At 41.1% G+C, this 14,204-nt stretch overlaps 1 protein-coding gene across 5 annotated transcripts in view; it reads left to right on the forward strand.

Moving 5' to 3' along the window:
• Nucleotides 1-11,591, forward strand: part of LOC124162532 (muscle LIM protein 1-like) — a 31,931-nt gene extending 20,340 nt beyond the window's left edge. The window contains exons 5-12 of one of the 5 annotated variants that reach the window (XM_046539103.1): nucleotides 573-669; nucleotides 2,730-2,808; nucleotides 4,394-4,517; nucleotides 5,151-5,326; nucleotides 6,035-6,167; nucleotides 6,812-6,999; nucleotides 8,094-8,196; nucleotides 10,212-11,591. In XM_046539103.1, coding sequence (XP_046395059.1) covers nucleotides 573-669; nucleotides 2,730-2,808; nucleotides 4,394-4,517; nucleotides 5,151-5,326; nucleotides 6,035-6,167; nucleotides 6,812-6,999; nucleotides 8,094-8,196; nucleotides 10,212-10,382 — 1,071 coding nt within the window. In that variant the 3' untranslated portion in view covers nucleotides 10,383-11,591. Of the gene's footprint in view, nucleotides 1-572; nucleotides 670-2,328; nucleotides 2,417-2,729; nucleotides 2,809-4,393; nucleotides 4,518-5,150; nucleotides 5,327-6,034; nucleotides 6,168-6,811; nucleotides 7,000-8,093; nucleotides 8,197-10,211 lie in introns of those variants that run through there. The other 4 variants (XM_046539101.1, XM_046539104.1, XM_046539102.1 and 1 more) reach the window with 4 other exon arrangements.
• The last annotated feature ends 2,613 nt before the right edge of the window (nucleotides 11,592-14,204 follow it).

The following is a 14,204-nucleotide window of genomic DNA, read 5'->3' on the forward strand; positions in this document are numbered from 1 at the left end:
TACATGAAGATTTAGCCTGCCTTCGGGCATGCTTCCGCATAAGTCAGCTAAGTGGCGACTTTTCCGCAAGCGTTCCAGCTTGCCTATCGAAGCCGAAGTGCTTGTGGTTATAGTCAGCCTTTATATGTTCATGTATAGCCTTACATTGATGTCTCCATGTTTCTGGGTTTCACCGCGTGGATTTTCTTTGTGACGACAGTTTCTCCGGTATTCCAACCGGCGGAATACCGGAGATACTGTCGTCACAAAGAAACAGATAGAGGAGAGCTACACGTTGGTAGCCAATTAGAAGTGTCTTCAAAAAGCTTACCAAACTGGACTGACAATTCTAACTAAAATATATTAAGCCCCTTCTGTGCCTACAACATATTAAGTAGGTTTACAAAACTTCGTCAACGATCATTTCGATCTGAGGAAGTTTGCAGGAACGCTCTCTAAATCGTCGTCCATTAAATTATAAACAAAGAAGCAAGCCCTAAAGCGAGCCTAATTCTAGACTCCCTCCACGGAAACCTTTTGCTCGAACATTGCTTAGTGATACATTCCTACCTCTCTTCTCGCTGCTGACGCAGGGATGGCACAGTAACTGCTTCAAGTGCAATGAGTGCAACAAACGACTGGACTCCGTCAATTGCTGCGAAGGCCCAGATAAGGAAATTTACTGCAAAGGTCAGTTTCCAGGGGAGCAAGAATGACATGCTTTCGTACAACGCTTCTAGCAATCTCATTGTTTCTGCTTTATCGCCTGGCCATTTGAGCACTATCAGAAGTCTAACGCCGTTCACAGTTACTGATAAAAAATAGTTTTACGCATTATATTTTTAGCAGCACAGCTTAAATAAAATGCTTTCTAGGATGCCTAAAGCTAATTCTCGTGCACAAACTGTGGTAAAGAGTGCAGCAAAAATGATATATACTAGCAGTACTAGCCATAACACTATGCTTCCTAGGATGTCTCCATTTAAATTCGCGTCTACGGACAGCAATGAATTGCAGCACGAATTACATGTATTAGAAGCACAACCATAACACTAAGCTTTATAGATTGCCCTAAGCTTATTATTATTTCCGCTTTCGACTAGTCAAGCTCTCTACTATCAGTACCTTGCCCACTTCACCCGCGCTTTATGCCAGATTACACACCCAGAGAAACGGATATCAGTTGGCTGCCGATTTGATGATGCAGATTCGGAGAGAACCTCGACCATTGGAGAGTATCAGCGCTTCTAGCATCGTTCTGGCACCACCCGCCTGCTTCTTTGTCCCTGAGTCTGTTACAAGTTTCTGGGTTTTCTCAATGTTGCCTCCTTTCCCTTACCTCGCCTCGCGCATTTCAACTGTCTGTTACCATTAACAAAAATCTCTTGCATGTCTCTTTAGCGTTTTTTAGACTTACATATAACACTAATTGAAAAATTTTCCTGTTCCTTGATTAAAAAGGCATTTTCATAAACTTAAGAGTTAAATATGAGTTGTTTAAAATAAAATGTACTTTTGGATGTGACATTATTTTGGAATTACACCCAAACTAATTTCTTTGGTGATGAAGTTTACCTTGTTCACTGTCGATTAATTTTTGAAGCATCATCTAATGATTATGACATGTAAATAGCCAAAAACTAGTGGATGACCGAATAATATCAAATTAATTCATTCAATCACGCATTTTGTGGTGCGTATTTCCACTGTAGTTTTCAAGAGGGTTTCTCACTTTTTTTCTGAGAGCCATTTTAGTCGTCAGGCCATATAAGGGTCATGCCACTGGAGGGCGATATGCTTTGTGTTTTATATACATTGACATTGCGGAGAAGTACTGCCTCCGTTAATACTATCTCAATCATGGGACGCATTCAGCCGCACTTTGCTCAGTGATCATGATGCCACAATCTCACGGTAAGAGCGCACCAAATTCAACGGTACGCAGCTCGACTCCCGTTTGTTTTCCTCCTTTCTACTCCATAATGATCAAGAGTGATTTCCCTTACCGACTAAACCGTCGACTGATCAGTGACATGGCGTCACGACACTCAGTTCCATGACGTCACGTAGTTCACTTGCTCAATGATCAGAGATGGTCGTTCAGTACGGCTGAATACGCCCAATGAACAACAAAAACTTACGCGAACTGAAACCTTTGAGTAATGATGTATGAGCTCCAAAAAGGTTTTTTTACTGTTCTTTCGGTGCTAATTTCTTGAAATGATAAGCGATTTCAAATATAAGTGTTAAGGACAGCTGTTTTAGCGAGGCCAACAGCTGCAGAGATGTTTCGAAGCAAGGGGCAGCGACAATGAAGTCTCTTTCACACTGCATGCATTGTTCCCACAGTCTGCTACGGGAAGAACTTCGGGCCCAAAGGGTACGGCTACGGCCAAGGCGGAGGTGCACTGCAGAGCGACGGAGGCCTAGCCAACGGGTGCGTATCTTCGCAATGCAAACACTTCTTAATAACCGCTTCTTAACATGCTTCAATCAAAGGGAAGAGACAAGTTTTTGGGTGGTTACACAAGCTTAAGAGAGCGCAACGCGACGGAGTCCCTCAAGGGTCTTCTCTTTCGCCTTTGCGCCTTCTTAAAAAAAACGCCCCTCACCTCACCACCCCCCCCCCCCCAAAAAGCTACGGCGCACGAAGAGCACAGCGATAAAAATATGTTCTAAATTTCTCCAAGAAAATATTTTGTCTCTTCCCGATTTAACCAATTAATATTTTTGTTCTTTTATCCCTGAAGGTTGCTATGGAAATTTGTTTGGACCCAAAGGTTATGGCTTCGGTGCCGGGCAGGGAACCCTGACGTCAGATCCGAAGGCGTAGGTAGTCTGCTTGGAGAGAGTGCTATGATGTCAATTTGAATGTCTGTCTCTTTTCAATGATTGCATGCACAGACAGACACGTCCCATTCAACCAAACCGGCCGGCGAACGCGGGCCGTGTGACGTCATGTCATGTACACCGTGCGTGTTTATCGTTCGTCTACTAGGACGACAAACTTTGCCAGTCTTGTCACATTGTCTCGTATCGTATTGCCCTTGGGATCTTTTTTCGGATTTTTTTTTCATCCCTCAATCAGTATTGCTCGTTTTTGTTGTTTTCAATGCTAGAGTTGATATCGTTTTATGTTTTTTTTGTGGCTGTCCATTTTTGTACCAGATAATGACTATAATCTGTTTGCATGGTCAACTATTGAATTGGTCCGTAAATGTGACCTCAAAGTTCATTTCTCAGCAATTCATATCACCAAAATATGAACATTTTACATTTTTAGCGAGCCCATTTGATTGTATGCCCAGAAAAAGGATGAGCATCACTACAATAGCATTATGATGTCACGCAAACGTCGTCTCAAGGCTATTGCAATATCAATTCCACACTTGATGCTCACTAAATGCCGAAAAACTTTTCAGTGTGAACTTATTCTTCTGGACACTAAAATACCAGAATGATATCCACAACTTCACGTAACAGGGTACGATACTTTTTCATTAACAGCTAAAAATTAAAATGGCACAAGCTACGTGCTGAAGGATTCAAAGGACTTGGTATTATATGCTAAAAAAAAATTTAAAAGCAAGTTTACTCATCGAAACAAACGTTTTGGACGTTAGATTATGCAATTGAACGGGTTTAAAAAAAGTAAATACATATTTCTGAGCAGGCAGGAGACAAAAGTGCCCTACTAGCCACTTGTCACCAGGAAATACAGTGTAATAAAAAGGAGCAGAGCATGGAACTCCTTACCACAAGAGGGATAATACTCTGAGGAGGGAAATGAGTCCAAGCATCACTAGCCGAACGTAGCCGAAGGAGAATATTTTTACCTTACAATCGAAAAAATTCCAACTCTCGACATGTCACGTTCATAAAAGTATCATCATTTCTTTCATCGGTGTGATCGCAGTTGAAGTAGTATGCATTTCTGGAGAGCCTGGTCTATAAATGTGACCTTAAAGTACATTTCTACTTAGTTCAGACTTCAATATGATATGGCACTGTGCAACCGGATATGGAAAGAAAAGATAAACGCTCAAACTTACCGAAGCACTTATTTGAGACAAAGATCCACAACAAAATCACTTTCCATAGAATTTCATAGATATAAATGCATTCAAATCATTCCAGGGCCACTGACATCAATATGAAACGTGCTGCTTCCCATTATTCAATCAAGTATCATGCATTTCAGACCTTGGGGGGCAGCACAGTTGTTAGCAGTGTGAATGCATGCTTGATTTGTAAGAAAACGAACTATGGTGACGTGAACGGGGCATTATGCGCCGCCCCACGCCCATATCCTGTGTGCGCATGTCTCTGCCGTCATGTCGCCGCGCGACGCGACGACGCTCTACGACGGCGTCGCGTCGCACTCTCCTCTGAACTTTTCGTATCCTTCTTGCAGCGAGTCGCACGCGCCCAAGACGACGGTTATCGACACGGCCATTATCCAGGCGCCAAAGGGCCAGGGTTGCCCCAGGTGTGGAGGCATGGTCTACGCAGCCGAGCAGGTCCTCGCCAAAGGCAGCGTAAGTACATATCTAAAGGACTTAATCGTCCTTAACACTTTTTAAAAAGGCAAGAAATCCTCCAAACTAGTCGAATGCTTGTCTTTAATATGACGCATCAATACAGCTCGATCGGTCGTTATTCACGAATCATTAAATGCTTAAACTTATGCTGTTATGAAATTCTCAGAGAAAAGTGAGTACACCATTTTCAGTATTAGCGAGCAATTCAAATTTTTAACATAAAATTGTTGATTCAATATTTTTTTAAGTTAAAAGAATCAACCGCAAGACAGCTAAATATACATAAATGACTAAGACCCCTAAAAAATTTTAACATGAGAGCTTAGGTTAAAAACGAGTGACGCAACGGTAAAAATGGCTTTATCTTAAATTATTATGATGTTACACATTCGCAATGGGCTCAAAAATGAACCATTTCCCTTCGCAAAAGTATTAAGAAGCAACCAAATACATTATGTTTCAAGACCATAAGCCAACCATTCCCTAACGACTTTAAAGACATTTGTAACCCATTACCAACGTATTTTCAAACCCTCCACGAAGGAACACTTCGTAATTGCAAGGTGAGAAAGAGTTTCATACGCTTTGAAATAAATATGCTATATTCATGACTTTGATTTCCACCCGCAGACCTGGCATCGCAAGTGCTTCAAGTGCAAAGACTGTCGCAAGGTTCTGGACTCCATCATTGCCTGCGATGGCCCGGATAAGGACGTGTACTGCAAGACCTGCTACGGAAAGAAGTGGGGCCCACACGGCTACGGATTCGCCTGCGGTTCCGGATTCCTGCAGACAGATGGCTTGACGTAAGTCTCTATTCAGCGAAAACAATACATAACGAGCGAAAAGTTCCACGGAGTACATGTAATAATTCTTTTCCTGGGATTCTAACCCCTAAACCAGAAATCGATCCCCGAATTTGCTGCTACCTTATGATTAAAAAAATTACAACGGTTCGCCAAAAAGAAATCGAAGAGATTAACAGCATATATACCTTCCTAAAGCATGTGAAAATCTGGCAATTGAGCCACAAAAATATCATAAGGGATAGTAGTATTTTCAATCCATATTTTTGTTTTAGTTTCTTCAATTTGATTACAATTCCATAGCTTTTTCTTTAGTGTATCTTTACACTATAATACTTACGCATCATAAGTTCATCTCGTAGACATTGTCTTTGTTTTTCAGTAATATACACAGAATTAACATTTTTTCTGAATCTGATCCCACCAAAAGGCACCACATCTATGAGAACACACACTCAGGAATTTCTGTCGCGAAAGTTGTCTCTTGTAAGCTCCGAAGGTTTTACCCTTTTCTGATTGTTTAAAATTTATTTAATCCGATCTGGGCGTTCAGACGCGAGTGAAAAGTTTTGTAAATCTATTTAAATGCGCGGTGGGTGATGACACCAGTACAATTCGAAGGGAGAGTCCTTTATCACAATATTTGTGACCAGCACTAAAGAACACGTGGCAAACTGCTAATCCAGAGTACTTCCTTTCTTTCCGCAGGGAAGAGGAGATATCGGCATCGAGGCCGTTCTACAACCCAGACACCACCGCCATCAAGGCACCTGCTGGCGAGGGCTGCCCTCGCTGTGGAGGCATGGTCTACGCCGCCGAGCAACAGCTAGCCAAGGGAACGGTACGTATCACTTCTATGGCCTTGCAAAACGGCTTTCGTTCTCGCCCAACATTGCATTTTATACGTGGTGACGTAATTGGATAACGGCCAAAATCAATACCTTTTTTTATCGACAAATTCTCTCCTAACGTTTAAAAAATTTTATTATCTTATCAGTAGTGCTAATTTGATTTGAATTCAACTGAGAAACAGCATTATAATTAACTTAACATAACGGAAAAACAGGTACCTGTACAAAAATTAACCCGAGCGCATTCAAAACGAAGTACATACCTGAAAAAGTGCTACTACCACACTCCACTTGAACTTATAATAATGAAATCTGTTGACTCATGATGACAACCAAACTAGACATTCTTCTAATTTTTTTTATAAATCACACATTCGCTTAATTAATCCGTTTCAAAGAACCGATCGTAAAACAAAAATGCATCGTGAACGCACTGCCTTAGCATCATTTCGAAGATATATAAGGCGGTGAATTACAATTTTGATGGCTCACTATACGAGCGGAAGAAAAATCAGCGATTTTTTTTCAAAATAAGAAATAAAAAAATTGCTAAGCTCTGCTCAGTCAGATTTGCCGTAAATAAAACCTCATATCCCTCTCTAAATTCTTTTTCCCCCATGAACTACAACACAAGATGTGGCACAAGAAGTGCTTCAACTGCGCCGAGTGCCACCGCCCCCTCGACTCTATGCTGGCGTGCGATGGACCCGATCGGGAGATCCACTGTCGCGCGTGCTACGGCAAGCGCTTCGGGCCCAAGGGCTTCGGCTTTGGCCACGCCCCGACGCTCGTCTCCACCACCGGCGAGGCCCCAGTCCTCTGGTGAGTATCTCCTCAGTCCTTTTTAAATTCCCGCTTTATAAAAGTCATACTTGATAAATTTCAACACACATGAAATGAAGCACTACGCGTAAAATAAGCTTCGCATCTTGAGCGGAGTATCGAGTGGTTTAGCTTGGTTGAAGCAACTTTATGACGGAAAACCGAAAAATGCACATCAATTATAGTGATCCGCGGATTCAATTCTTAAGAATATTCGATAAATAAAATACAAGGTGTTTCAAAAAGGACTTGACAACTTAGGAGAATCAAATTCAAACGTTTTCTCAACGCACGCCAAACCTTCGCATGCAGGACTTGCAGCTCACGAGATGCACGCCCGGTCGATTTCGTAGAGCTGTTGACAAAACTTTGTCTCACTTGCTCGACGCTTTCGTCAGATGTGCTTGGACGACCTCATGCTTTCCAATGTTTTACTTGGCTCCCCGTTTCCACAAAGCAATTATGCCACTCATAAATGTTAGACTTACTAGGACGATCTTTTGAATACTTGGCACGAAACTTACGCTGAACTGCTGTCGCCGAATTTGCTAGCATGCTCGGGTCCATTGAAGACAGACTTTTTAATAACTGCCATAAGCGCTTGTTGCGGCGCGATTGTGCACTAGCGAATACGCGAGTAAAAAGTTGATGTCTTTCCCTTTAAAACAACAACAAATCTAGCATGTACCCTTTTTGAATTGATTTGTATGAATTTTCAAAGTTGTATTGTCCTTTTTGAAACACACTGTACAATTACAAAGCATGCTAATAAAAATGAAGGATCTTCACCGATTAAATTCATCAAAGAATCACTTTTTATAATCTATTCTGAAGTTACCATTAGTAAGAATAATAATATTTATAAGAATAGAAATATATTGAATGGAATTCTATGGTGAATTCCACTGCAAATTCATCCTAAATGTTAGAGCTGAGAATAACAATTCGGACTAGCGCGATTTTCCATTTATTTAATTGGAGCGCAACTCTGGACGTCCTTGTCAGTACGGCAAGATTCGCAGTAATTTCATGGAATCTCTCGGGAAGGGGATATCAGTATTTTTTCGCTAATGAATATTCTCTTGGCCTCACAGCAGCGACCAGTCCATGGGTAGCATCAAGGCGCCAGAAGGAAAGGGTTGCCCTCGTTGCGGTTTCGCAGTGTTCGCCGCCGAGCAGATGATCAGCAAAGGCAAGGTGAGTGCTCTGCTTCAGTATTTAAAACCTGGTTATATTCTATCCACTTTACGTTTGCGGGTGAGCTTTCGTGAGAGCCCGCACACTATCGGATGGCTTCGCTGATGGGGGAGGGGTAGTACCAAGAGAGAGAGAGGAGGAACGAACTTAACGTTGCCAAATGTACATAGCCGCCCTAGTTTGTCACTGAAAACGTGTGAGTTATGGGTGGTCACAGGTATTTTGGCCCCGGAACCAAGACAATATAAGTACTCATTCGGAAGGTATTGAGGATAATCCTTTCACAGAAGCCCATGACAATGTCAGCTACCACGCTGAATAAGACACCGTTGGTGAAAGGCATATTTAAAGACATACAAGGAGAACGAGTGAGGTTTGGCAACAGTGCTCCACGAGCAGATTCACGATGTTAACTCGACAAAGGTCTGAAAACGACTGAGGCCACGCCTGCTGTTTGATGATTCGAAAAGGGAAAGTCACGAGTCGAGAAACTTTCACTCCCCTCACCACAGCCACTTTAGCTCACCCGCAAAGATAAAATGAACAAAGAAAAGACGAAAGTGCGTTACGTGAGTGAATGTATCTAGCTGCAACTCTCTCTGTAACGTTACGCCATCGTGCCACAGGCGCATTTCGCTGAGAGCAGGCTCATGCCGACGCCGGGTTACTCTCCACTCTTCTTTCCCTACCGTTCCCTATGGTGCAAATGACCTAAGCGGTCGGTCACCTTTTCAAAACACCATACATTCATTAGTCCCGGACTTGATTCAGCCTGACTTTAATTGATCACGTGCGCGGCATTCAGCGCCCTAATTTCCACAGTTTTGAGTTAAGTGGACAAACAATACAATTGATTCATATAAATTGCCATGAGGAAAAATTCCCTTAAACCGGGGATCGAAACAAAGACCTTAGGGTTTGGGTTTCCGTGGAAAAAATGAAATGGTAACAGTGCTCACTTTGTGGAATTCCATTTGATAATAACAGTAACTTTTACAATCCACTATGGTCAAAGAAAAAACTTGCACAATCCGGATTTCAATTCTGGAGCATCATTAGCAGGTATTATATTTCAAATGCCAATTCCTATTTAGCGTTGCTATCTTTGATGCACCACAACGGCCTAACACTAGCACCATTAAACCACGGTAAAATTTCCAATAAATTAAACTAGATAGCGCTGTGACCCGGAAAGGTCCGTGGTTCGATTCCCGGTCCAGGGGAATTTTTTCTCAGGGCTATTAACCCCTTCCACTTCGATTAATTTTCTGAATATCGTGCTCCTATTCTCTATTTACTTTTTCTGTGGTTCTCTTTTAAACGGTAGGTAGAGAAATGATATTTTTTTAAATTTGTAATCAAAGTAGAACCGTGAAATACAACGTGATTATTAAACATGGAGACCACAGCTATTGCTACTCGAATAAAATCATTTTAATTCTTCCTAAGCATCATGTTTCATGGAATATGAATTATTCATGTATACTATGAGTTTTTTTAACATCGCTATGCTTTCAAAATAATTAGATTTCTCACGTATAAAATCGTATCCGGCTCGATTTTGTGGAAGTTCTTTATATCCATGATAAAAAGAAGAACACAATGGTAATATCCACACTTTTAATGTCACAACTCAGCAACCGACCATGGTTTCAACACGTAAATGTCATTTTCAAGGTCGTTGTATATCCTTGAAAATGACACGTGTTGAAACCATGGTCGGTTGCTGAGTTGTGACATTAAAAGTGTGGAAATTACCATTGTGTTCTTCTTTTTATCATGAATTAGATTTCTCCTCTAAATAGCGCCAAAATTATGAAAATCCGATGACGAGATACACTCGTCATTGCGTGGTTTGGCACCGCAAGTTCATGACGAGCTAGACTCGTCATTACGGCGCAAGTGGTTAATGTGACTATCACCGCCGTTCACGCGGCAGGTTTCGTATAAATCACTATGGTTGACGGTTAGGAAACTTGGTCACGGTCACTCACCGCCTGCTTTTCCTCCCTCAGATCTGGCATCGCCGCTGCTTCAGCTGCAACGAATGTCGACGTTCGCTCGACTCCACCACGCTCAACGACGCCCCAGACGGCGATATCTACTGCAAGTCGTGCTACGGCCGCAAGTTCGGGCCCAAGGGCGTCGGTTACGGCATGGGCGCTGGCACGCTCACCATGGCGTAGACTGCCCCGACCCCCGCGTCCATCCCACGGCCACCCACGCATCAAGAACTGCACAGCGCCGGGAACGCAAATACAAAGCAAACAATCAGACATGAACAAACACAGCAGCTCAAACACAAATTCAACACAACACAACAATGCCACACGGTCAGCAACGCAACACGACGAACAACGAAACACAATAGGACACTCGGCACAAACAATAATGCAACACAAACAACAAAGTAACACTTACAAAGGACCCAAGGCACTGATCCTGCCACGCGCGCTACTCAAGTTCGGGTAACCCTTTTGCTTACACGAACTTGCCATGGTTTTTTAAAATTAATATTATTCACAAACACTTATTCATTGTGTGGGTATTTTTACACACACATTAACGGAAAATAGCGTAATGAGATAACAAATATATATATATACATACATACATGGATGCATACTTTTGAGCCATTATACGAGAAACTTAGGAGATACGCAATAACTTTTTTAACCACGAGTATTGTTTCTGGGGGCTTACGTTATATATATATATATCTATACATATACCTGTTTTACTGTACTCAGCATCCCTTTTTGTAAAAACGCAATCCATTTTTTATGTCGTTTTATTTTTTTCGTCAAGCCAAATGCATGATATGTTCCTAAACAAAACCCATAAGCTTTTTATAGAGAGTACGAATCGCTATTATTACCGCAGTCAAAGTGATAAACGTAATGTATTGAAAGCTTTTGTAACAATGATTCAGGAAAGGTGCCAAAGCTCTTAAATAAAGGACAAACCGCGCAGCAGGGAGGACACGAATACCTAATGCATTCCGTTCTTTCCCTTGGTCGCTCACAAACGCACGTCTCCCAGCGACCCCCTCTCTCTGCCGACGCCGCGAACTGACTGCCCTCAAAGCAACGCGATCTAATGGCGCGAAAAGTGTGTGCCACTGTCGGCCCATTTGACGGCGCAACGGTGGCGCCACGAATATCGCGCTGAGAAGCGAATGCATTGCCATGTTTCAGATTTAGATCATCCACATTGAACGAGAACCAGTCGGGCAGATCTTGCAGGCTTCTTCATTTTTTTCTTTAAGAGCTTAGGCATCGAAGGTTCCGGTGGGAGTTCTTGCTTCGTGCATTTTGTTATTTACAAATTTTGTATAATTATTTGACAAAGTTCACATAGAATGTATTATTGTTAAAATAAATATTTGAATAATCTGTGCTGTTTTTATGTGGTCACAAAGCTTCCTCAATCATTCGGCAGCGTGATACAAAGTATTCTCCTGTAACCTGCCACCATATGCTGATTATCTTGCTATCCTTTGATGGACGGATTCAATCGACATGAAAAATATATATGCACCAGGGAAATCCTCGGCTTCTGCTTTCGAGACCAGTAGTAAATTACGTATTGCCCACATGATTTCATTGGCTGATTACGACGATAGCGTTTGTTTTTGTGTGGTTTGTTTCCATTGGAATTTTTTCATCCACAAAATGGAAAAGACACGAAGAAGAAGAAAATCAGGATTTTCATAAAATATACTTGCAAGTATTTACTGCTGTTTTCTCTCCCATAATAATGCAGACGTTAAGGGTTTGAATATTGACCTCGGCATCTGGTTACAGAGAGCCACTACGCGCACTTATGTATTTCTTACCTCTGATATTCAAATAATGTTTTCATCAGTCCCGTTTTCATTCACACAGTTCGGTTTCCTTCGCCTTTAGTTCACTACCACGCAGGGGACCCTTATGTAAAGCACTGCTTTAAATTATGTTTATTGCTACATTTTCAGTTAAACTGCAATCAATGAAGTAGATAAGATTTTCCAAATATACCATTGCCGGTTGCTATCAGAGGTGCAAAATATGCGGAGGCCAACGCTCCATAGCAACGGTCTTGTACTACCAATATAGGTAATAGTATTATCCTCTCGGCTTTCTCTAGCCTTTCAAAGGTTGCCTTTCTTTCTGCATCATCATGGTTGAAGCATCACTGAATCCGTGGATCAACCGTCGGATGATTTTGATAGGTGAGGTTATATAACATCCCAGAGTAAGCCACACCCATGTGATTATTACATATTCCATGGTATAGAGGCCTAGTTCCTCTTTCTGGACCACCACAAACTTCCGAGGATTTTTGTTAGGAAATGTCCAAAGGCTTCCCGATTTTAACCCGGAACGAAGGATCGGAGGCAACGCGCTATTCCCACTATTAATGAAACCCTTTGCCAAACAATTGCCCGAGGAATTTGGGAACATCGATAGCGTAGTGGTGTGCGCAGTGGACCTGAAAACCAAAGGTTCATGGTTCGATTACAGATCTAGAGGAATTTTGTCTCATGGCAAATTATGTGAATTTCATCGCCGTTCACTCGGCGGGCTCGAAATATTACACAAAACTCCTGGAGTAAATGACTACTGACTCAGGCATATAAATTTCTATTCACTACTAAAAGAGTGAAGAATAGTGGGACGATTGACACCGTAGCATTAACTTTCACAATTTCATCTACCCAATGGTAAAAACATGCTTAGAACTGCAGTATAACAAATTAACCATTTTCAATAATAAAGATGAAATTCATAGCCAAAGCAAACACAATTATATCCAAATTTATTACTAAGGTCTCTTAGGCTCGAACTGACTTGTTTAAACAAATCCTTTGCTAGTTATACAATAAATAGAAATATTAAATTTATGCTAAAGGTAGGCTGACAAAAAATGAGGAAGACAATTTATGAAAACAGCGAGTTCATACATCCTCCCTCCTCAACGAAAGTTACCATGGTGGAAATTGACAGGCTCTCGCTCCGAGAGTACTGTGGAATCCTGATTTTTTTTAATTACAGAAAAATTAACACCTGTTTAAAAGTTTCGAGTCCAGCATAATTGTAAAGATGCACACGCACAAATTACGATCTATTTATCTTATTCTAGCTCCCTTGTTACCTGATGAATTTCAAAACGGACGCCAGAATAGGTAGATAGGTAACTAGGTAACTAGAATAAGATAAATAAATCATAATTTGCGCCTGAAGATGATTATAATTCATCGAATCATGGTAGCGCTTTAAAAAAAAAGTGGTATAAGTAATAGTGTAATTTCCAAGAAAACTTATAATGGAGTACCACATAGTTAGTAATGAGATTGTGAATTTAGTTAATGCATTTGTAAACTGATGTAATAATGCAAGGAAAACATCGTCCGTACTTTGCCTTACAATCAACTCAGATTGGAATTTTTTCATAACTGCAGTAATGTTTTTCAATGCCAGACATGTATCCACTAATACATTACACATTTTCGGCCTTACGAATAAAAAAATCGTTTAAATAACGTATAGTTAGGTCAAGGTAAAGAAATATAGGATTTTCGTAGGGTGGAGGAAGGGTAGTTGCACAATAACTACCTAGCATTTCCACTTCTAATGATAAAGGTAAAACTTCGTAAGAAACGACATGCCGAAAGAAGTGTAAAAATAAACAATAAAATAAAGAAAAGGAATTTTCCAGGTTTTTTCTTTAGGATCACGCCATGTAATCATCTTCGTTTGACAATAATGCATATACTAAAAGAGATATTTCATAAGCTCCATCCCAAAGAATTCACCTTAGTCTTGAGTAAACCAAGGCGCTATAAATACTTTAAAATATTTTGCGCACATGTTTCGAATAAAATAAGAAAATCCACATGGTTCGCAGCACACTGAAATATTTTCAAAATGTTGCCGTCACTTTATGCACTCGTCAAGAGTTATTAGCAGATACTTGAAACTACACATCTATTCCAAGGGGACACAGTTTGAGCACTTGTTTGCGAG

Source organism: Ischnura elegans, chromosome 7, assembly GCF_921293095.1.
Source record: "Ischnura elegans chromosome 7, ioIscEleg1.1, whole genome shotgun sequence".
NCBI lineage: Eukaryota > Metazoa > Arthropoda > Insecta > Odonata > Coenagrionidae > Ischnura > Ischnura elegans.